The sequence below is a fragment of the Gossypium hirsutum genome, chromosome A12 (genome assembly GCF_007990345.1).
Source record: "Gossypium hirsutum isolate 1008001.06 chromosome A12, Gossypium_hirsutum_v2.1, whole genome shotgun sequence".
Taxonomy (NCBI): Eukaryota; Viridiplantae; Streptophyta; class Magnoliopsida; order Malvales; family Malvaceae; genus Gossypium; species Gossypium hirsutum.
In genome coordinates this window covers 102165850-102189483 of record NC_053435.1, presented here as the reverse complement: position 1 = coordinate 102189483, position 23634 = coordinate 102165850, and the positions used below count along the sequence as shown (strand labels likewise).

Sequence of the window (23634 nt, the reverse complement as noted above, 5' to 3'; positions counted from 1 at the left end):
TTAGTGACTAACAGTGCAGTTTACCAAAAATTTAAACCAACTTTAAACAATCCAACCTGAAAAGAGTAAAAACCCGAGTGGACCGATCCGACTTGGCGGGTGAAACGAAACATTCCTGCGTAGCTTATAACTTGGTTTATGTTTTCTCATTTATCATCTAACTAGAAAAATCAAAATTAATTCTGTGCCCGTGATTATCGCCGACGCCATGGATTCGTAAGCTTTTCTCTTCTTGAATTTTGGGTTTTTAACTCTTTCATAGATATATAAAGATATTTCTAAAAAAGCCCTAGGGTTTGTTTACGGTGATTGTCTCTTTTATGGCCCCGTTCTCCTCTGCTTTTTAAACGGGCTTTTGCAACAAAAAGGGCTTTTCTCTTAAAAGCAAAGAAGAACGGCCATCGTTTCAAAAATTTTTCCACCATCTGAGAAGTGCTTTTTGGCTGATGGAAAAGTTAAAAATTTCTCCATTTCTTCAGCCAAAAGTCCGTTTGGCTGATAATTTCCCATTTTAACCTGCCTTCTCCCCCAAAAAGTTTCTTTTCTCTGGTTCTTTGGAGGAGCTCTATACCCATTTTTTCACATTTTCACTTTCAAAATTTTGGCTTACTGCTTTCGATTAGAATTTTCCCTGAAAATTCTGGATTACTGCTTTGCTTTACTCTACTCGGCGGCTGTGGTTTGGGGATTGAGAATCAAGATAAAAGAAATGGAGAAGGGAAACAAGCAAGTAGTTGTTTCAGCATTGCAATTCGCTTGCACCGACGATGTGCCCACCAATCTCGCCACTGCCGAAAGGTTTCTTTTTTTTTACTCCTCCTATTACTTCCCATTTGATTAGATTTTCTGGGTCTTTCATTAATTTCGAATTGTATTATCTGATCAAACCTATATTCTGGATTTGCTTTGCTACTCTTCCACTTTCATCTGTTAAAAAGTTTCTTCATATTGGTTTTGTGGTTTCTTTTAGTTAATTCTTCCTTTAGTCTCTATTTGATTGAGATTTGGAACTGTGGTGTAAATTGTTTGTTTGATTCTTATATGAGAGTGAGCCTATTTACTATGTGGTGAAGAACCGATAAAAGAAAAACAAAGGATATAGAGACTGTTCATGGTTATAAATTGTTTTCAAAATTAATTTGGTTTCATTGGAACTGTTCAAGTTTGAACTTTTGGGCATTTTCTGCAGTTGTTCATTGGAGACACTAAGTACATTGAAGTTTGCACAGCTGGTTAAATTTATTAAGAACAATGTATGAGATCTTTGCTTAGCTACTTTTAATTCAATGCATGGCTTACTCGTCATTCATGTGATTTCCTGAAATCCTCTGTTTCATTTTCTGTTCCCAACGGGAACCGATGCTAGCCTTTGAACCTGTTTAGACTACATAATCTATACTTGTATACTAATAATAAGAGTTTTGTGTTGTGGAACCCATTTAGTTAAAAAGGTAGAGTGATACCAAGTTTTTTTCATGTATATATATTTAAAAATACAACTTTTTGTTAAAAAATTTTATTTCTTTTAACCTCTTAATCAGTTAGTCAAATTCTAGTTAATGTATATAGTTTTTAAATTTTGGATGTCATATTTATTGAAAGATTTGAACTAATGTATTGTAGGCAGTGGTAAATAAAGATGCATCTGGAGATGTTGTTGCTATGAGACTGCAAATTCAACAGCTGAAGGTATAATATTGTTAAACTTACGATCATATTTGAAAGTACCTTTAAAGTTATTGTAATACTGTAATAGTAGGCGGTTTGCTAAGTTTCTATTTATCAATATGAGTTTCACTATACTTCTCTGCTGAATCTCCTTTCTATTGAGCAAGCAGTAATTGTATTATGTTTTGCTTTATCTTAACTGAAAAATAAAGGTAGAAATAATAAATGTTAATTTACAAATTTTCAAGCAGCAAGCAAAATCTTCTATTTTTGTGAGCTGAAGTCATGCCAAAGTTTAAATGATTCATTTTATTTATTTCATTTGCATGGTTCTCATATTCTTTCAGGTTTCTAGTTATCCTTATTATCCAAAATTCTGTTTTTCAGAAAGAAGTATCTCATCTACGAGCTTTTGTTAATGGCAAAAGTGAAAATCTGGATAATGATAACTTGGCATCAAGCATTCCAGCATCACCTGGGCCCTTTAAATGGGAATGCCCTCCTGGATCATTCAGTCCACTTTCATCTGATAAAACGATGTCTCAGGTATGCAAAAATCTTGCTTTGTTGAGGAAACACACAACCTAGAGCTGTTGTTAAACTATTTTCTTTTTATGCCTATTATGATTTTGTAATCCAGAAAAAAGATTATGAAGTTGCTCTTGTTGGGGCCTTCAAGAGGGAAAGGGAGAAAGAAGCCGCTTTACAAGCACTGACTGCTGAAAACCAGGCAGCTATGCAGTTGGTATGTCCTATGCCTTGAAAGAAGTACCTTTTCTTTATTTTATATGTTTCAGTCTTTGGGGCCGCAAAGTTTAAGTTAATAATAATTTTTGAAAGTTTGGGAGTTAACTTAAGGAATAGGACATGCTTAAAATTTTAATAATATAAATTATAAAGGAATTCTGTGAGATTTGTTCTTGGCATCTAACTCTGGAGTATTGCGTAATGTGATAAGTTATTAGAAGTAAAATTTGTCACTTTGTGTTGGACTTTTGATAGGCAAAATAAAGAGAAGAGATCCAAAGTTAATATTTTTTGAGGTTTGGTTCTTAAATCTTAAGGAATATGACATGCTTAAAATTTTAGTATATAAAGGGCTTCCGTGAGATTTGAACTCTAGAGTATTACGTAAAACTAGAAGTAAATTTTGTTTACTTTGTGCTGTCTTTGTTGGGTTTTTTAAGCTAATGTTATTACCTTGGTGTTTTTTCGTGCATAGTCACTCTCATGATTCATTTTGAGCAACAGTAATGCCTCAATTTATTGTTTATTAGCTTATAGGTTTAAAGGTAATCAATTTATTGTCTTTGCTGGACATTGTTATGATATATGTAATGCTATTTTAGTATAGTTGACTCGTAGGTGTCATTCTTTGAAGAATTTTTTCCGATTTGTACACTTCTTTTAGGAACTGATCTAGAAAACAAGAAGCTTGACCTTGAAATCAGATTTTATAGTGGTACAATTTGTAGATGAAGATATAGAAAATTGTCTTTCCCCTCTGTCTTGATGATTCAGTTTTTGCTGATATTATTGGTTATATTCTTATTTCTTTTAATGCTTGCATGCTCTTGATTACCACTGCTTGCCTCTAGAGTGTTGTATTCTTTGCTTTATATGGTGATGGGGCTGCTAATCAAAGGGCAGTTGTTTGAGGATTTGAACATCTCTGCACTTTGGGATCTGCCTGCAATTTTGGTCTGCGAGAATAATCATTGTGAGCAATTTGAATTGGAATGAAATTTTATTGGTCTATTAAATTTTTGTGGACTTTATTTATTTCATGTAACAGATGGTATGGGGACGGCTGAGTGGAGAGCCGCAAAGAGTCCTGCTTACTACAAACGTGGGGATTATGCTCCTGGTTTGAATGGTAAATTTAGTGCTTGTAGATGCAACTTGGTTTTTAAGTGGGTGATTTTGGGTTGCATTTTTCACTTGTTTCCTCATTTAATTAAAGCCTGAATCGCACTGTACCGTATTGGGACATCCTTTTTCATGCGGAGAAAACATTTAAATTACCATTGGTCCTATATTTAGCCTAAAGAAGGGACGAAAGACCTACTCTACCAAGCGATCAAGGCCTTAATTCAAGTTTTCATTTTGCAGATACACAGGAGTTGTAACTGGAATTAGTGAGATGGATCCTGTTAGATGGTCTGGTTCAAAATGGAGATGCTTGCTGGTATGGTTGCAGACATTGCTTATACATTTCCAAAATATGTTCAACATCTGAGTGGACTGAAATTTGCTCTTCTGTTTCTCTTGTACTTTTTTACATCATGGTATGTACTAGTTTTATTACTATAGGTCTGATTTTGTTTAAAGATTTTAGTTGAACCTTTAAATGAAATGCAATACACGCTAAACTGTTCAATTGAAACTATGTTTGCTTTTATAATTCTAAGTATTTTGTTTTATATTCTCAAACATTTAATCTAAGGGGTGATGAAATAGTTAGTTCGATCCATTGTTAATTGAACTATAATTAACTAAACCGTTAGTTGAATTGAGCTTTTTTCTGTTAAAATAATTAATCGAATCGAACCAACTTCAATTAATTTTGTCGGCTTTCTATTGAATTGTTGTTTATATAACTTTTTTTTTCTTTTGGTCCAAAGTTCATACCATTTTGAAACAATTATTGGCAAACATTACACTAAAATAGTAGTGTGCATTAAATCAGAACAAAAATATGACAAACAATGTGCATTGTCATATATTAGAACAAAAACATTATAATATTACAATACAATGACAGTTGGAACAAAATTGATAGGTGTTTAATTAATTAAAAATAAAAAATAATTTTTATAATAATACAATCGTATCAATATCTAATTACAAATTTTTAATTTTTATATTTAAATATTTAAATATATTTTATATATTCTAATTAAATTTTATAAATAATTAATATTAATTACTTAGAAATATTTAAAATTAATATTATATATTAAAATATTAACTATAAGTTATAATAAATATTTTTTTATATTTTTGCTAAAATATCATAATATTAACTAATTTGAACATTATTTAAATACATATTTGTTACATTATAATCTCATGTCTAAAATAAACATTTTATTCTTCAAAAGTACTTTTTGACAGCAATGCCAAACACTTAAATTTCTCAAAAGCACCTCTGAAAAGCACTCTCTCAAAAGTACTTTTGAAAAGCACTTCTCAAAAAGCAACGAACAACTAGCCCTTATGTCTCTTATAGTTATCGCGATGAGGAAGGAGAGGCGATTATGGACTTTGACGACTTTCAATCGGACCCCGGATCGCCGGAGCCGCCGCAAGACCTTCTCGATGACTTGGAAGATTGGGGCCAACAAGAACGATCGCAGACACCGGTTTACGATACCGATAAGGTTGGGAAACCTAGAAAAAGGCTGGTTAAGAAAGGAGGTTCTACGGGAAAAGAGAGTATGGTTGCCCCTGAGTTGTTAGATGAAGACGAAGAGTCCAATTTTGGGAGGGAAGGATCGGAATCTGATGCGAAGAGGAGCAAGAAGAAGGAGAAGAGGCACAAGGAGAAATTTTCTGGGGGTGTTAGTGAAAAAGGAACTGTTAAAAAGTTGGGGAAGTCAGAAGAAGTGAATGAGATGTGGGAGTGGGTTAATCCTGAGGTATTTTCTTTTTATGGTAATTGGATTATTGATGGTTGAATTCGGAAAATTGGGTTTTAGTTTTATGGATTCTCAATGGTTTCAGTTGCATAAAAAATTATAGACTATGTTGTTTATTGCTTGAAGCTAGATTCTTATATTATTTATTGGAATTTGGATTTAGTAAAATTTTTATCTGTTTGCATTAATTTACTTTAAAACTTGGTTATAAAGTAAAGCAGAAAAAGAGAAAACATGTTTGGTTGCCATTTTTCTCTTTTGTCTATTTTATGTTAAGATAATTTAGTTCTCGGTAAAAAATACTAGTTTGTCTTTTCACCTAAAGTTGAGAATAAAATTTATTGTTGGAAAGAAAAAACATTTGTGAGCCTCCTATGATCGTTTTCAACCCTTCAGTTTACAGTTAAAAGGCATTAGGATCTCCAGTTTTAATCATAATAGCTCACAAGGTTAAGAATCACCTTTGGAAATATTGGCTTCAAGACTCACCATTATTATTGCTACTAGTATAAATTGACTTCTTGTTGTTCTTCCAATGGATAGTTATATATCAATTTCAATGTGTTCTTAATCTGTTTATGATACTGTTTTACTTCTCAATGTTCTATTTGATTGAGTATGCTTGGTTTACTAAGATAAGCTTGTTTGCACAATCAAATTTCTGCTCTGGAATTTAATAAAAGATGGTGAAAGGCTAGCTAAGTTTCTCATTGACCATCTCTACTGGCATAGAATGATCAAGAGGGTGCTAGGACTATGGATGATGATGACTTCATAGATGACAGTGGAGTCGACCCTGCAGACAGATATGGAAGTGACAATGAAGCAAGGTCGCCTGGTGCAGCTCCTCAGGTTATCAATCATCTTTTTCTTTTTTCTTTTTTTTTATGTATTTAATGCGCTGTTGTCTTTATTTTAATAGAGTTTTAGGAAACTGGTTTGCTATTATATTCATAGATTTATGTACTTAGAAATACAAATTTACTGGTTTCTTAAAATTTGATGATATGAAGAGGTCTAATTTTAAGATGGTTTTGGATCACTTTTACAATCTTTTAGGCAGAGGAAGATGACGAGGATCTGGAGATTAAGGACTTATTTAAGATGGCTAAAAAAAGGAAGAAGAATGAGAAAAGTCCTGCAGAAATTGCATTGCTAGTTGAGAGTGTAATGGCTGAGCTTGAGGTAACTGCTGAAGAAGATGCAGAGCTTAATATACAAGGGAAGCCTGCTATTAGTAAACTCAAGAAATTGCCACTTCTTACTGAGCTTCTCTCAAAGTAAGCTGCTTGCCAAGTAAATAAGGCTTGCTTGTCTTTATCTAGAAAGGATTATTCTCATCTTTAAAATTACTCTCTATGCAGGAAGCAGCTTCAACCTGAATTCTTAGATCATGGAGTTTTAACCTTGTTGAAAAATTGGCTTGAACCTCTTCCTGATGGAAGCTTGCCAAATATAAATATCCGTGCAGCTATTTTGCAGATTTTGTCTGATGTACAAACTGGCCTTCTTTCAATTTTGGCCTGTGCAATAATGGTCACTGCCCCAACATTCTGTTACACGAAAAACTGAAATGTTCTTTTTTCACGCAGTTTCCAATTGATCTAGAGCAGCATGATAGAAGGGAGCAACTAAAAAAAAGTGGACTTGGAAAGGTTAGGAACCTCTTTCTGCGATAATAATATCCAGCTTTCTAGTTTTTAGCATTTTTTTATTGCCTTTTGATTCTTTTTCCTCTCAAATATTATTGCAGGTCATTATGTTTTTATCAAAATCAGATGAGGAAGCCACTTCCAACAGGAAACTTGCTAAGGATTTGGTTGATAAATGGGTAATGTTCTGGTTGAAGCTCCTGTTCTTTATATTCTAATTTTGTCCGGATTTCCTTCTTTTCTTGGTTGGAACCATATTAGCAATACTCACGCCTTGTGGCTTTTATGTTTTAATTTTTAATTCATTAGTATGTTGCTTATAGAGAGTACAAATTTGATTGCTGAATTTTCGGCGCTTGTGATTTCTGTAAAACCTTTACCTTATTTTAATCAAATACTGTTTGTCAAATTTACATTTCCTAGGTTGTCTTAAAAGGTTTCTTTATATATATATTCAAAGAGTTCTTTTCTATCGAGTTGCATTAACTCTTTAAAATAATGTTGAACATAATGCAGAGTAGACCAATCTTTAATAAGAGCACAAGGTTTGAGGACATGAGAAATGTTGATGATGATAGGGTTCCCTTGCGAAGACCACCTGTCAAAAGGTTCTTCTTTTAGTCAGTTTTATGCTAATTATATCATGTTTGCTTAAAATTTTTTTATTTATACGTGCATTTTCATATTGCGTTTCTTATTGTTATTTTCTTTATATTCTTTTGTAGGCCTGCAAATAGAGCTGCAGCAATGGAATCTAGAGATGGTGATTTTGATTTGGACATTTCTCGGTAAGATGTAACCTAATGCTTGCTTTGATATGATTATTCGGATTCTATGTGCTCGTTAATGCAACTGTTGGTTATAAAATTACAGTGACCAAAAGTCTAGACGATCAACATCAGCTCAGGATGCTTCAAGGTCGGAATCTTCTTCAAGGCTGCATGCTTCAAGGCCTGATGCAACACCAATGGACTTTGTTGTGCGCCCCCAGTCTAAGATTGATCCAGATGAAATTAGGGCCCGTGTGAAACAAGTTATTCAAGATCAGCGCCGTTTAAAGGTTTGGTTTTATCTCCCTGGAATTAAATGTGTTGGTTTCAAATATTTGGAAACGGTTTTTTGGGTTTTTTTGGTTAATGAAACAAAAGGGGATGCATCTATAATGTTCATACAACTGTCTGATCCCCAAACATTGCACTACTAAGAATGCCTCCTTAAATTTACGTCTTGGTTATACATAATTATCTGGAAACAAGCATTCTGATTGTTCTATATTCAGTTTATTTTTCCCTGAAACCGATCGTTTTGACCTTTTCATGGCAGATGAATAAGAAGTTGCAACAGTTGAAAGCACCAAAAAAGAAGAATTTGCAGGCGACTAAACTTAGTGTTGAGGGCCGTGGTATGCTGAAGTACCTGTAAATGATACCCTAGATGCCCAAATTGGCTATGGTGTGGAGCTTACTTTGCCGTTATCAGAGATGCAAAGGCCAGTATAAGAAGTGTCTTGATGCAGATGTTTGTGTATTACATTCAGCTGGAATAATTATTGAAGAGGGGTTCACCACACGGGCAGCTGCCCCCTTTAACATCTTCAACTTATTTTGATATTTTGACTTGGAGAGATAGCGTTAGGTGAAAATAAATTTGTTAATGTAATGTCTCTGAAAGTTTTCAACAGTCACTTCATTTACCTATAACAAATGATTCGACCTTTCATGCTCAAAAGTGTCAATCTCCGTTCGAATGTTTAAGACTATAGAAAGACCTTAGAAATTCTTGGGCTTAGTCGCGTCTCGGACCTCTCTTAATTCAATGTGGTAAGGACAAGACTGTTTTGAAATACTCTCTCAATTTATTATGGTAGAGACAAAATTGTTTGGAAATACGATCATGGCATGTTCTTTGATGAGAATGTTTACTTGCTGCTATGGCAATCGGAACTTCACACTCTTATCAGACCCGAGTTTCCATAAAGCATGGATTAAAACTGCAATAATTGCCTTCCTATTAAGGATTTTTTCTCAAAGCGCTTTTTTATATCTGATGACTTTCGTCCCTTATGTATGACCTGTATGGAAACACCAAAACATTTTCTTCTTGAATTTCACTTTGCACGAGTAGTCTGGTTTGGATCCTCCCTTTCATTCGGCTTTGAATCCCTTAAACCCATCTCTGTATCTGCTTGGCTACTTCAGTGGATTTAATCAAATGACATCAAGACCAACTACTCTAAATTCTGCTATTCTTTAGTCGGGTGGACCCTCTAGATCATCTGAAAAATTAGAAATGTACTCACATTTAGGAAAATTGACCCCAACGCTTTGAGTGCACTCAAGAGAATCAATGATTTGCACATTTCTATTCTTAAATCCTTTGAACCAAATACTCCTCCGGTTCTAATGATCTCGATCTATACAAGAATTTGTGGGTTCAATGCAAATGCGAATTGTTCTAATGATCTCGATCTATACAAGAATTTGTGGGTTCAATGCAAATGCGAAAATTGTTATGGAGTAAATTATAAGAAATCACTTATTTCAAAAATGAATATTTGTGAACAATGTGCATATCATTTGAAAATGAGGAGCTCAGATAGAATCGAACTTTTGATTGATCCAGGCACTTGGGGTCCTATGGATGAAGACATGTTAGATCACCAAATCCAAGAATCCAAACCCCCAACTGGACTCTTTCCCTGCACATCGTCTCTGGAACTAGACTCCTTGGATCACCAAATCCAAGAGTCCAAAACCCCTACTGGACTCTTTGTTTGCACATCGTTTTTGCAACTTGCGATTGCACAGGGATCTAATGGCTCACAATTGCTCTATGTTAAAAGCTACAGATCATTAAGCAAACTGTAGGCCAAAATTTTACTGCTACAATCTATTCTTATGATTCTCAAATCTCATAATGTCACTTCTTGCAAATTCCTCAAAAAGGGACCTCATTGGCTGTACCATTGGAGGATGGAAGCTTTTTTCGGCTTTTGATGACATCTGTCTCCTCCACTCTATAGCCCCCTCCCAAGAGACCATAGAAAATCTGTGACTCAGGAAGGAAACTAGACTGTAGGCTAGGTGTGCTTCTAAGGCTTTCATTAGTTTCTCTTGGCCTTAAGTTCTTGGTTTTTGGAAATGTACCAAAAAAACGTTTCAATCATAATTGAGTTGTGCTTGCAGGAAAAAGAGATCTTGTATAATCTTTACTATATTTAATAAAGGTATACATATATGCTATCACGTAATATAATCTTTCTATGCAACTCAAATTCAAATCTCAACCCAAACAGTCTATACATGATATGTTATAATTGTCCATCAATAAAAATAGCGAGACATGCATCCATTGGCATGATGCCTTATGCTTTGCCCTGTTTTCCCTGAAAAAATGAACGTGAAGGACCTCCTGAGAATGAAAAGACAGACACTCGAGTTCCAAATTCTGACGCATTCTCAATAACATGGATAGATAGATTGGTTATAGATGCATACCTCCCTTTTCAAGATGTTGGCCTTAAACATCCCCCAATATGAGCGCTGGAACGAACATGAATATGTGGAATCTTCCTCTGAAATGAATACATCGGCAAGCGCAAAATGATGGACAAATTGTTTCCATCAAATCCATTTTTGGAGGCAGCAAAGTATAGTACTATTTAAAGAATAGCTTTGCTTCTCATGCTTCAAGCAATGAAGTTGATGTTATCCAACATGGAAATGGACAATAGTTTCAAACAAAGCGCACCCCACCCATAGGGTTTGAAGTTAGCTAAATGCTGGCCAGTCTAAACCAACTTCAATGATCATCTTAATCTTGATAACCTCTTCCTTTTCCGACTCTTCTGCACATTCTTTGTGATGGTCTTGGAATCAGATGGAAGAGCTGGAAGTGAAGCTGGTATACCAACAAATGTTCTTCCCTTCTTAGAGATCCATTTCAATGGCATATTATTTACCACAATGCCAATATCATTTGAACTATTTAATTCAACAAGTTGTTTGATTTGATCAAGCATCTGGTTGGTCCAGGCCACTGACTCATCTAATCCAATTGAGTCATCCATTGGTTTCTTGCAAAGATCGATCAATATCTCCCTGAATGACCAAAAAGACATGGAAGGTCTGCAGCCTTTGGCATTTTCACAGATCATATTGACCTTGATGACGTGCTTGCAAAAGTTTCCTTGCATTGACCATGCACAGTCGCAGAAAGCAAAGTCTGATCCTGGGTTCCAAACCAAATGTGTTCTGCTGTTGTCTTTCTGACTTGCTACCTTTGCAAATAGGTGGCCCTTATCATCTAATGTAACAGCAGAATCCGGAATTTGCAGCGCTCGGTGCCAAGATGTAGATGCAATGTATTCTTCCTTGACATGTTGAAAAGAATCACTTTCATCTGCATACCGGTCAAGCCAATACGCTGAATGCAACTCAGTTGTTAGCTTGTGTACTAACCAGTCAACCCTCTGAAGTGCACCAAGATGTGAATCATCAAACAATTTTGTTTTAAGCTTCACATGGTAGGCTTCTATGGCACCAGATGCCTCCTGGCTTGCAAGTGGGAAAGTTTTAATTGTTGAAAGCCACATTTCTGTCAAACAGAGAAAACAACATCAGTATCAGACATGGGAATCTTCATCACATTGCCATATTTGTGGATGTGTAATGAGGGATCTAACCAATTTTAGGCACCCAAGTGGATTTGAAATACTCCATGAATGCAGATTGATCGACAAAATCAAGAATTAATTCTTCCAAGGCAACTGAAGTGTCTAAGCCACCCCAAATGCTGTAAACTATTTCTCCCAGGCGCTTAAAAATTTCCCGCTGAACTTCAATGTTGGAACATTTCTTAACAACATTCCTCAACCAGGATCCACGAACACGCCAAATTGAAAATAGGATAGGACAACAAAAAGCATCCCTGATAAAACAGACAAAACAGGAGTAAGAAAGTGAAACACTCAATTCAAGCCAAACTTTAAAGCAAAAATATCCTGCCTTATGGGATCAATCTCCATGGCTGCATCATCAATCACAAAACCATTGATCTTCCATCCAGGATCTACGCTCCGAGCTCGATCAAGCAGTGCTTTCATCCATTTAGCCACATCTGGCTTTGCAACACTGCGGGTAATGACCCATGCAACAGGTAATGCATGTTGTCTTGAATCAAATACAAGAAGAGTGCATAAAGGGTACTGCATTCAGAAACACCATCATGTGATACCAACTAAAATAGCTTCTCAAAGCTCTGAACAAACAGAAAATAACCAGTTTATTACCTTGAGTCTTTTAATACCGAATGTTGAATCAGCTGCTATGAGACTGCGATGGCCAAAACGAACCATCTGTTGCAACTGCCATTCTGTTTGAATCCCAAGAATGAAAGGATCTGTCTCAGAAGTGTCCTGATAGAAAAATATAGATTTCTTATTGCGTTCAACCCACATCCGAATGCTAGCTTGATCATCTAGATCTAACTCGTGGGTTGACCTCTTAATGATCATGCCAAGTTTGCGGACATATTGAGAAGCAAGGGTACTAGCTGTCGCATCTGAACCACAGTACCGTTGAACATACTCGATGTGTTTCTCTAGCACGTTTTCTTCAGGAATACCCAGATAGATCATGGACATTGTTTGTTGTTGAATCTCATTGGAAATATATGGAATTTTCTTAGCACCAGGGCCAATGGCATCTTTATCAAGTGGCCCATGGCAAACAAAACCAGACTTGTTTATATGGCGTCTCTCATTGAATATAATAAGTGCAAGCGTTGGATGAGCATAAAGACGTTTCACTACAAAATGGCATGTGCATCCTCGCATGGATTGAGGTCTAGCAGCCCGATTTCGGGTGTTTAGACGGTATCTTCGACTAGGTAATACACCTCCACCTTCCCCATAATTTTCAGGACCAAAGGAACACCAATATCTTCAAATATACATGGGAAACATAAGAACAGATGTTTATTCTCAGGTTGAACTCATATTAATGAGAAAATGAATATCATATCTTCTAACACTTCAGGAAACATAACAGGTTTTGTAGATAGAAGATAGAATCAGCCAGAAGAAAAAAATCTTATGTTCAGAGCAAAGGGAAATCAAAAGAGCACAAAATGGGAAACATTATCAAGCATGATTCAAACTTACAGTCTATATTCCAAATATTCATCACTCTTGTACTCCTTTAAACTGCCCATTGATCGTTTCCGTCCCCTCTCAATATGAAATCGTGTTGGGCATTCTACATTGGAGCATTCTCCAATTATAAATTCATCTACTCGAGCATAAGGAATGAGTGCTACATCATCATGGTGCTCCGCTGTGCCAAACTTTGTCCAAATCAAATCAGCAGAAGAGAACTCCTCCTCTGGTGGATCTTGCACCGGAATATCAAGTATTGACTCAACTATCTCCATCTATGGACTTCTATCAACGTGTAAAATCTACTATTGAGCCAACATGAGATTCAGCAGCATACCTGCAAAAATTATGCACAGAATACCGTGATCAACAAAATGACAATGCTTCTATGAAACATGAAACAACAACCATTTTGGTAAATTACGTTTCCAGAAATAAAACTTACAATTCACAAAGGATAATTTTTCACAAAACAAGATCATAGCGATCATCTAGTCAACAATGAGAATTCTTATCATTGAAAGTCCCGATCGCAACCATTAAAGTCCAATAATATGCACTTGTTTTCTTCAGTAGGTCTTAAAACTTAAAGCAAAACAAACCCTACCCATATCAGTCAGTATCACTTCTCGACCAATTCTAAAATACTAATAAAGCTAGAATAAGACATTGAAAAAGCTAGAGATCCTTTTTTTTCTTTCAAAATTTTGACTTGTCTCAAATACATGAAAATATATATCGAATGAAGCTAAATATATCAAAATGATAATAATTAATTTTATTTGGGGATTCATGTTCTTCTCTTTTCTCTCAAACTATTCCAAAACCAAACAAAGACCAATCATTCGAGAAAGAGAGAGCAACCCATTGAACTTCAATGTTCATTATTTGAGCACATACCACAGACTACTAAAACATAAACCAATTAATTTCTCTCATTAAAAAGGGTAAAATGCCCTTAAAAGAAAAAGAAAAAAATCGCTTCAACTAACAGCAGATTGAATGAAATACGTTTAAAAAAAACCCAGCAAAAACTAACCAATCAAATTTTAAGCAGCTTAACAACGCAATTCCAAAAACTTGAAATAAAATAGTCTTGGAAGCCAAAAAAGAATCATAAGCAAGTTTCTTAGTGATATTTACTCCAACCAAAATCGGATTTTTCCCATCAACAATCCTAGAAAAGATAGAAAGAGTAGAAAAATAATACCTCAATATCAGAGCCGGAGTGCAAAAGCTAGGCTTCACTCCAGAATTTCTGGGTATAGTCCTATTTTTGGCTGCAAAGGGAACAGGCTAAATATAGATGGAGAAAAAGAAAAGAAAATACTAAAAAAAAAAAAGGAGATACTAGAGGGAAGGGTTTAGGGTTTTCGCCAAAAATTGAGTAGAAGAAAAGGAGGTAGTTTGTATTGGTACAGTGCAGAGCAAAGGAGAGCAGTTGGGTTAGTTTGGGGATAAGAATTCGATATCCTAATATTGGGTTTCGGCTACCCTGTTTTTAGGGCTTTTCCATTGCATGCTTGTTCAGAGATGTGTTTCTCTTACGGTGTCGAAGGTCGGCCACAAGTTTAACATAAACGTGGGCTTTGGGTAAAATATTTTTCATTTTAGAAGACTTCGGATTTGGTAATTTAGATTGATGTAGGTTTGATTTCTTTTTATGTGTTTTTTTATATATCTGAAATTCTTTATAATTCTTCATTTACCTATTACCATCTATTTGCTAGCTCCACCGCATTTCATCTTATATCAACTTAACACAAAATCCATAAACTCATTAAACTAAATAATTCATGAGCACATTCGAAACAAAATGTGGTAAATATTTCAAACATAAAACTTTTCCATCGCCAAGAAAATCAATTAATCCAACACTATTAACTACCTATTCTACCATGGAGAGCTTAACAATCTTTTTGAAGGAAGAGTAAATGTATGATTATTTCGATTGGTGGTTTTAAATTAGTTGAGTCATAAATTGGTACAGACTGATTAAATCGATTTTTAAGATTTTATAAATTTTTTAATAATTTATTTAATTAAATTTTTCAAATTGATCGAACTGACAAATTAATGGTCTAATCGGTTCAACTATCAATTTAGTTTCAAAAACATTGGGTAAATGATGCATTAATGATTGGGGTGAAATTCATTAGATTAAATTTGTTAAAGTTACTTTTTTAAAATATAAAAATACGAATTAACTTGTAACCGATTTTTGGATGAAATCTAAATATTTTATAATTCACATACATTCTTATAATTTAAAAATCAATCTCTTAACTATTCAAAATATTTTGAAATGCATCAATTTGAGTTGAAAAGTTCAACTTACAATCATATTATTGAAGCATGTACAAGTAAAATTTTCTTTACGAATAAGGAAGAATGAAATTTGAAGCTTTGAATAAATTTTGGGATAGAGTTTAATTTATAATATTTTATGAGTTGAAATAAATATTTCTCTTCTTACTAAGAGTTCAAATAAACAATTGTGATCTAGCAAACATTTGATTTCATTAATACTATAATGGTAATTAATTTAGCTTATTAAAGCTAATAGGAACATTAAGATTAATCATCCATCCATAAATTCGGTTCCAACAATCCAGTGAGGCGGAGCATTGCTGATGCAGCCTTTAAAACATTTTGGATTTTGTTCGTCATGATGTTGGTAAGCATCCAAATCTGGTGTGATAACACTCTTACGGGCCAAATTTATATGGAGCGTGTGATGATAACCAAGTGTCCGATCAAATTTCCCACATAGATCTTCATCAGATTGAGATATATGGTGAAAAAACATGTTAATTTGTTAGAAGTTTAGTTTGTCCGTCTAATATTATGTTCAGTTATATTATTGATTAGATAATAAAATAGAAATAAAAAATAGAGAAATAAAGAGATTTTGCACACAATTATTTGTTAATGTAACTAAAGAAATAATTGTAATTCTAATAGTTAATTCTAATTTCTTACAACCACTTATAAAAACCTTACGTACAAAGGTTCAACCTCTCACAAAAAAAGAGAGCCTAATAATAGAGTGCGAAAATATAAGAAAAAAATAATAAAGATAACTTAATCAAATCAACATAGCACTGAGGTACCCCTTTCATGTGAATTGGTTGTCTATTCGATTATTACAACTCAATATAAACTCTTCTTCTTCAATAAAATAATTAGGATATATAATCTTGATATATGCTTTTAAGATTGAGAAAATTTCATCACAAGCCATAAAATTCAATCTCTTCCATATTCTCAAACTCTAATATAAATATAACCTTTTTAATTTTTAACTTTAAATACTATTATAACAACGTCCAAGAGATCTATTTACTTATTAAAACAATATCTAATAAGGCCCATGTAAAAAAGATAACATATAAATATATCTGAGTTATCTCGCATCATAACTGATCAAGTTACTAAACAAATATTACTGGATAATCTTGACTCTAACATATGGAGCCACGAATGAAAACAATCTTATGGAAGATGTTGACGAGGAGGTGGATGCATCTCTTTATTAGTGAACTAGCCTCACTTCTCAAGTACTCCATGTATGCGGCTAATAAGTCCTTGGTAGAAACGAGGTTGTTTTGTTTGCAACAATTTATATCAGGGATAAAAAATACATCGAAACCACTCAACTTCCAACGTGTGTTTTGTATGAAATGGCAACCAGTGCAAGCTCAAGACTGTTTAAAGGCATTCGTTGCCATCTGCCTATGAACAATTGTGAAGGCTTCCCTAATGACTCAACAGTTAAGCCCCATTGATATGCTTGGAGCATTATTGGCAGAAACAAATTTTTGGACACAGATTGAAGCTGATATACGATCGTTGACAAGCTTGTTTTTTGATTTAATTCTTAAATGCACTCTTGGTTAGCTTACTTGTCATCAAGAGATCAATCAGCATAGTAATAGGACTTCGAGTCGGATTGACCTTGCAACAAAGAAGAGGAAATATTGCAATTCCAGCCACAATGGGGATCTGCTCACTTCTTCAATTGCAACAAGGCGCTATTGCTTCTGATGAACAGATCGAGAAAATTGTGCCAATGGGTTCCCAAAAATCACACCATTTATTATAATGGGATATTATCTTCAACTGTACTAGTCTGTTGTTACAAGTGAGTTGATTCAGTTGTAAGTCAAATTTTCTTGTTCAAAGGCACGTTGGTCTTTGGTTAAAGGTTAGCTGTTTCTAATAAGTGTAAAGGCAGGTAAAAACACAATCTTGAAATGAATGCTTTTTTTCTCCATTTCAGCGGTCTTAGTTAGTCAAAACAATTATACAATATTTTTTTTTGAGTGTTTTACTAAATTAATGTCCGAATACTATTTTTTTAAGTTACCATATTTGACAATTTAATTATTTAATTATTATATTGTATTAAAAAACAGTAACATCACAACAATAATGTATCTAAAAAGTTTCACTTCAAAATAAGGCTCAGCATTGTCAACAAAACCATTTTTTTTTTATTAAATTGGAGAGAAAATGCAATAAGCATTGGTTGGTGAACGGGCCCCACCATACATAGTTCTCGACGTCAAATGAACACAAACATTTTGACCGTTTAGTGCTGACTGCCAATTTACTCTTCTTGTTTGGTTTGCTGATTACTGAGTTACGGAATCTCTGATTCAAGCTTTAATCCCCATCCCCTATAAAGAAAAAATCTCTTATTCCTTTCTAAAGCTCTAAAATTTCTTCCACTTTCTTTTCATTACTTTATATACCCACTTTCAATCTCCCAAATCCTAATCGTTGACGACAATGGAAGTGTAAGTTTAAGTTCGTTCAACCCAAGATTTTGTTAATTTTGTTTAAATTGTTGTAGATTAGCATGAATTATGAAAAGGGTATCTTATTTTCGATCACTCCAATGATTTTAATCTTAGTTTTGATTAATGAATGTTAATTTACAGCGTTGCTTCTGCTCCGGGAAAGGTTTTGATGACTGGGGGATATTTAATTTTGGAGAGACCAAATGCTGGGATTGTTCTGAGTACAAGTGCACGTTTTTACGCTATTGTTAAGCCAATTCATGAAGCTATCAAGCCTGAAAGCTGGGCATGGGTAGGTTACTTTTTCCTTTAGTTTCCATGCTTCTATCTTTTTTGCTATACTTGCAATCATTTCCTTGCTTTTAAAAGCTCTGAGAGCTGGTATGAATGATTATCATGTTTCAATTTTATTGTAAATAAGAAAACCTGACGCTGAATTATAAAGTCAACTCATTGAATTAAATGAACATGATCAAAATCAAAGTCGCTTGTGGAGTTTCTAAAACTTCACTTCTCGCGCGTATGATATTGATCTTTGATCCCTTTCTAGGTGATTGTTAGAGTGTCAGGCTTTATAACTGTTTATTCCTCACTCTAAAAACAATAGGTTTGGTAATATTAAATTGCCGTCGCAACACATTATGGATGCATCATAATGGAAATTAACACTACTAAACTGTAATATTGGCGCAATGCTATTGTGTACCTGAATCACAACTGTTGCAACTGCAACCCGTTATGTAATGGCTGCAATGGCGATCAAATGCAATGTAATGGCTGCAACATAGCGGTATTACATGGGTTATGATTGTGCTTCTTTTACTGTCTATTTCTTGTCTCCTGCTCACATTTGTTGAGATTTTAGGCACATGAATTGTGTTTTTGTTGATATGTCATCTTATCAAGTTTTGCTCTTCAATGCACAAGATGTGTTTGTCATATTGCCTAAATGCTAACCTTACTATCAGATTTTGTGTTTCTATATGTTTCGTGTATATATATTATTTTTATGTAAAAACTCGTTAGTATCAAATTAGCATTTGGAGATGTTAATTGATATTGCAGCATTTCCTAGTTTTCTAGATAAATGTTTCTATGTTGACTTTTCATTCATCTAAAGTTAGAGGGTCATAGCTCATGTTAAACTTGAGCTTTGTGTGGCTTAAAATTCAAGTCAGATCAAGAATAATCTCCTCTGATAGTTGTTAATTGATTTTGAAAAATAAATGTGATTTTCGAATTATAATTCATTTCCGCAACAACCGCAATGTGTTACATAACAACCGCAACTGTAATTTAGGACTAGTTTTCTTGCTTGCCGTAATCAGCAAATTCACTATTAAATGCTATGGTAACTTTCACTGGATTATATCGTGCTTTACTGGTGAAGTAACACGTGGTCTAAACTCTTGTCCTCTGTATTGTCTTTCAGTCTTGGACCGATGTCAAGCTAACATCTCCTCAGCTTTCCAGAGAAAGCATGTATAAATTGTCTCGGAAACATTTAACACTTCAGTGTGTATCTTCAAGGCAAGTTACATCATATGATTGAAGTTTTTTTCCTTGTATATTCTAGTGTCATAGTTGCATCCTTTTTATTATGGATGCCTATAGACTGCATCTCTTCTATTATTGATGCGTATCTAGCATTAAATAAGTTTAAATAGTTATCCCTGTGTTTTTTTATTCCAACAATTTATACAAAATATAAGCCAACTATTAAAGAAGCAAATGATTGTTAAGTTTAATTATTTTTTTGGCTTACAATTCCAGTGAATCAAGGAACCCTTTTGTAGAAAATGCTATTCAATATACTATAGCAGCTGCACATGCAACATTTGACAAGAATAAGAAAGAGGCATTAGATAAACTACTCTTACAAGGTAATGTTTAACCTTGCATCTATTTATTTATTTTCTCTTCTTATTACGGAAACCATACCTTCAGGGATCTAATAATGGAACTGAATTATTCATGCAGGTCTTGATATTACGATCTTAGGTTGCAATGACTTTTACTCATACAGGAATCAGGTATTTTAGTTTTTCTAATGGTTGTTGGAACTGGAGCGGCTGGTCGGACCCGTTGGACCAGGAATCGGCCAGTTTACTGATCTGGACAAAGGGTAGAACCAGCTTTTGAGCAAACCACTCGGAACTGGTTGATCTGGGCTAAAAAACTAGTTGACTTGGTTTTACGATTTTTTTAAATAATTTATTTAATTAAAACCGGATCGGCTGGTTGAACTGAAAACCAGTAGTCGGACTGGTTCGACCACCGGTCTGGTTTTAAAACCCTTGGTTTTTCTCTCTGATATTCTTTATAGAAATAGAATATATCTTCTTGAGACAAATATTTACTATTTATTTATTGTGGCATGTAAATTTTAGTATCTGCCTGTTCTTGTATTCTTCGCAGATAGAAGCACTTGGTCTTCCGTTGACACCTGAAGCATTGGCTACTCTACCACCGTTTACATCAATTACATTCAATTCTGAGGAATCAAATGGAGCAAATTGCAAACCTGAAGTTGCAAAAACTGGATTGGGTTCATCTGCAGCAATGACAACTGCTGTAGTTGCTGCTTTACTTCATTATCTTGGTGTTGTTAACCTTTCCACCTCTTCTGCAGATCAACACCAAGAAAATAAGAATTCCACAGATCTCGATATTGTGCATATGATAGCTCAAAGTGCCCACTGTATTGCCCAAGGTAAAGTTGGCAGTGGCTTTGATGTCAGTTCTGCTGTCTATGGGAGTCAGCGTTATGTTCGTTTTTCACCAGAAGTGCTTTCTGCTGCTCAGGTCTCTCCCTCCCTCCCTGGTTGCGTGACTGGAATATTTTGCAATGGCAAAGTTCTGAATACATAAACTTAGCTCAATGTATTTTTATTTTTTGTGACAGCCTTAGGTTGATATAGAGTGAGATAATACTAGCTGCATGAGTTATCATTTAATGCTATTGCATTGCTGCTTGTGGTTCACCACCATGGCTGTTTTAGTGACTTCTATTTGGATTCTTTATAAGATATCTAGCAATGTTGCAGGCTGCAGTGAAAGGGATGCCACTAGAGGAAGTAATTGGGAACATTCTAAATGGAAAATGGGACCATGAGAGGACTGAATTCTCTTTGCCACCATTAATGACACTTGTAAGCATTATGAGCTTCATTATTTTCCCACTTAGACTATAATGCTTTTGTGTAAGCATAAATGGTACTTTCTCTGTGTTTTTCTTCTTTTGTGAAGAAACTGAAAGGTGGCTTGTCCATCTTATTAAAATATTTTATTACTAAAATTCAAGTATAGTCAAATTGTCAAAATGATTGTTTGCTGACACAGTTACTGGGAGAACCGGGAACCGGTGGATCATCAACACCATCAATGGTAGGTGCTGTTAAAAAATGGCAGAAGGCTGATCCTGAAAAATCCCAAGAAACATGGAGAAAGCTGGCCGATGCTAATTCAGAACTTGAGACACAACTCAACATGTTAAGAAAATTAGCCAAAGAACACTGGGATGCCTATAAATGCGTGATTGAAAACTGTAGTAGGCTTAAACCAGCAAAGGTATTGATTTAAACTACTCCCCATCATTCTATAATTCAACAAATAGAATTTCCTCATGATATTTTTATTGAAAAAATGAAACTTTTGTCTTTCTAGATTCTGATTTCTTTTTCAGACTTCTGAACTCAGCAAAAAAAAGAAAGAAATTATTTAATTTTGTCATACCTCACTTTTTTAGAGTGGTCCCTTGCTCGGGAAGGTTTTCTAGTGCTGAAGAAATAGTGCTTTACTGATTGCTAGAAATCTGTTGAATCATTTTACACCCATTATTAATGGTAGTCTCTTGCTCGGAAAGATTCTCTAGTACTTGGGACAATTGAGAGTTTAAAGACAGCTACAGACTTTTAAGGGCATCTTTCTGCTATAGGAATGCTAATTATAAACCTTGTAACTGATAGCCAAACAGCTAGTTCCAAGTATCTTACCTCAAAGATTGACTAAGTGGAGATTTTATGGCAAGATTTCAAATGTGCCTGTGAATTGTTATGAAAACTCAAAGATAAGATGCAGTCTGATCCATAATTTTAATGTGTACGTTTTTGGTTACTTGTGTCTTGTGGGTGGGTGAATAGCTGTGGGAAGAGTACATTGGCCGGATATTTCTCCTTCCTACCCTTCTATGCAATATCTTGAGTTCCATGCCAGCTTCTTTTCAAATTAGTGATATTCTCCTTCCAAGGATGTCAAGCTATAGTCAATGTTGGCAATACTACACAACACTATGGTCTGCAAAGATCTATTAAGCTGTAAAAGAATAGCTTACTTGTTTTATCGCACGGCTCAAATTTTGGTTTCAATTTCTTGGCTTGTATATTTGGTAGATGGTTGGATCAATAATCAAAGAAGGCTCTCTTTATCATAATTGTTAAGAAAGTTGGTGAGATTGTTTGGTTAATTTCCCGAGTCTTGTTGGTCTATTTTGTGCTATCTTTCCTTCCAAATGCTGATTTTTATGATGTCTCCAAAACCAATTGCTTGGACAGTGGATGGAGGGAGTGACTGAGCTGATCAAAGCAGAAGTTGTCAAAGTATTGCTAAAGGCAAGGGAGGTTATGCTTGAGATCAGAAATCACATGCGAACAATGGGAGAGGCAGCAGGTGTTCCGGTATGTTATTGTCCCTTTGATTTGATGCTTATAAATGTCCAATTTTTCATTCTCATGTCTGCTAAAGATGTAGAAAAAATAGTGAAAGATGGAATAATTTTATCCTCTTTTTTATCTGATTCTATTAAGACATTAAAACTGTTGACTTGCAAGGCATAATTGATCGCTTGACCTTGCTAGATCCTAAATGGACCATCTTTGTCTTTATATCGAGTTGTTCCAATAAACTTGTTTGCAGCAGGCAAAGGCTGATAATGATCAAATTTTGTATTTCATTTTAATATAGGGCATTTCCTTTACATTTTACATCCTTTATAAATCGCTTGAACATTATTGCAGATAGAACCCGAATCACAGACTAAACTTTTGGATGCTACTATGAATATGGAAGGAGTTTTGTTGGCCGGGGTTCCTGGAGCAGGTGGATTTGATGCAGTCTTTGCTGTTACCTTGGGTGATTCTAGCAGGAACGTGACAAATGCATGGAGTTCGCACAATGTTCTGGCCTTGTTAGTTAGGGAAGACCCTCAAGGTGTTTGCTTAGAAAGTGGCGATCCACGATGCCGGGAAATCATTTCCGCAGTTTCTTCAGTCAACATCAAGTGAGCTTTGATTAATTGTTTTGGGTTTGATGAGTTAGGGATGTCATTTAAAGATTTGGTGGAAAACATGATTTACCAGAGAAATTGTACTGTGTTCTGGAGATATAATTTAATTGGGAAATGATTTCAAATAAAAACAGAAAGCCTCCCCGTTGGAAGAATCAGCTCTTGTACATTTAAGTTCCTTTAGTGCCATAGAATAAGAAAAAAGGTTATCCCTTTTGCACAATTGGTTAAGAGTTCACCTTGCATGTTTTGCTTGAACGAACAACCATGGACATTTTAGCGTGAAATCAACTACTGTGGGCGTGCTGCTATCCACATATTTAGCACACATCTTGAACAAAATTTGTAGTGATTGCTTCCAAGGCTTAGTTCAAGCTTCTCAAAACTCTGCCATCATCATTCATTCAAATCCTATAATTGCAACTGT

At 34.8% G+C, this 23634-nt stretch overlaps 4 protein-coding genes across 5 annotated transcripts; 3 read left to right on the top strand and 1 right to left on the bottom strand.

Annotated features, from left to right (window-relative positions):
* The first annotated feature begins 160 nt into the window (after positions 1–160).
* LOC107946781 (protein IWS1 homolog 1) lies at positions 161–8870 on the top strand. Its single transcript, XM_016881239.2, has 11 exons — positions 161–216; positions 4901–5309; positions 6042–6161; positions 6369–6589; positions 6674–6803; positions 6902–6964; positions 7063–7140; positions 7478–7569; positions 7687–7749; positions 7835–8021; positions 8285–8870. The coding sequence occupies exons 1-11, from the start codon at positions 209–211 to the stop codon at positions 8381–8383; spliced, it is 1470 nt and encodes a 489-aa protein (XP_016736728.2). The 5' UTR covers positions 161–208; the 3' UTR covers positions 8384–8870.
* On the top strand, positions 210–4232 carry LOC107946778 (kinesin-like protein KIN-12E). The gene is made up of 7 exons (XM_016881234.2): positions 210–798; positions 1190–1253; positions 1624–1689; positions 2056–2214; positions 2309–2413; positions 3464–3544; positions 3781–4232. Exons 1-6 carry the CDS (start codon positions 710–712, stop codon positions 3539–3541), a joined length of 561 nt encoding a protein of 186 aa, XP_016736723.1. The 5' UTR covers positions 210–709; the 3' UTR covers positions 3542–3544; positions 3781–4232.
* Positions 8871–10140: 1270 nt separating the features above from the next.
* On the bottom strand, positions 10141–14719 carry LOC107946780 (uncharacterized). 2 transcript variants are annotated; one of them, XR_001697001.2, is made up of 7 exons: positions 14329–14719; positions 13125–13455; positions 12252–12903; positions 11968–12167; positions 11646–11890; positions 10459–11557; positions 10141–10346 (listed from the first exon to the last, which is right to left on the bottom strand). XR_001697001.2 is itself a non-coding variant. In XM_016881238.2 (6 exons), the coding sequence occupies exons 2-6, from the start codon at positions 13391–13393 to the stop codon at positions 10770–10772; spliced, it is 2154 nt and encodes a 717-aa protein (XP_016736727.2). In that variant the 5' UTR covers positions 13394–13455; positions 14329–14719; the 3' UTR covers positions 10209–10769. The 2 variants fall into 2 exon arrangements, 1 of the variants encoding a protein (XP_016736727.2); XM_016881238.2 differs by having other exon boundaries at positions 10209–11557.
* A 2967-nt stretch (positions 14720–17686) lies between these two features.
* On the top strand, positions 17687–23430 carry LOC107946782 (phosphomevalonate kinase, peroxisomal). Its single transcript, XM_016881240.2, has 10 exons — positions 17687–17920; positions 18065–18215; positions 19356–19453; positions 19697–19806; positions 19904–19956; positions 20342–20728; positions 20971–21075; positions 21266–21493; positions 22477–22599; positions 22939–23430. The coding sequence occupies exons 1-10, from the start codon at positions 17913–17915 to the stop codon at positions 23203–23205; spliced, it is 1530 nt and encodes a 509-aa protein (XP_016736729.1). The 5' UTR covers positions 17687–17912; the 3' UTR covers positions 23206–23430.
* Positions 23431–23634: the final 204 nt, after the last annotated feature.

Excerpts from the sequence above, each read along its gene's own strand:
- LOC107946781 (XM_016881239.2), top strand. Across the intron at positions 6,590-6,673 it reads CTTACTGAGCTTCTCTCAAA|GAAGCAGCTTCAACCTGAAT; the intron begins GTAAGCTGCTTG and ends CTCTCTATGCAG. Across the intron at positions 7,570-7,686 it reads CGAAGACCACCTGTCAAAAG|GCCTGCAAATAGAGCTGCAG; the intron begins GTTCTTCTTTTA and ends ATTCTTTTGTAG.
- LOC107946778 (XM_016881234.2), top strand. The coding sequence starts at position 710 with ATGGAGAAGGGAAACAAGCAAGTAGTTGTTTCAGCATTGCAATTCGCT. Across the intron at positions 2,215-2,308 it reads CTGATAAAACGATGTCTCAG|AAAAAAGATTATGAAGTTGC; the intron begins GTATGCAAAAAT and ends TTTGTAATCCAG. Across the intron at positions 2,414-3,463 it reads ACCAGGCAGCTATGCAGTTG|ATGGTATGGGGACGGCTGAG; the intron begins GTATGTCCTATG and ends TTCATGTAACAG.
- LOC107946780 (XM_016881238.2), bottom strand. The coding sequence starts at position 13,393 with ATGGAGATAGTTGAGTCAATACTTGATATTCCGGTGCAAGATCCACCA. Across the intron at positions 12,904-13,124 it reads GAATATTTGGAATATAGACT|ATATTGGTGTTCCTTTGGTC; the intron begins GTAAGTTTGAAT and ends GTATATTTGAAG. Across the intron at positions 12,168-12,251 it reads TCGGTATTAAAAGACTCAAG|TACCCTTTATGCACTCTTCT; the intron begins GTAATAAACTGG and ends TTCTGAATGCAG.
- LOC107946782 (XM_016881240.2), top strand. Across the intron at positions 19,807-19,903 it reads AGATAAACTACTCTTACAAG|GTCTTGATATTACGATCTTA; the intron begins GTAATGTTTAAC and ends TTATTCATGCAG. Across the intron at positions 19,957-20,341 it reads TTTACTCATACAGGAATCAG|ATAGAAGCACTTGGTCTTCC; the intron begins GTATTTTAGTTT and ends TATTCTTCGCAG.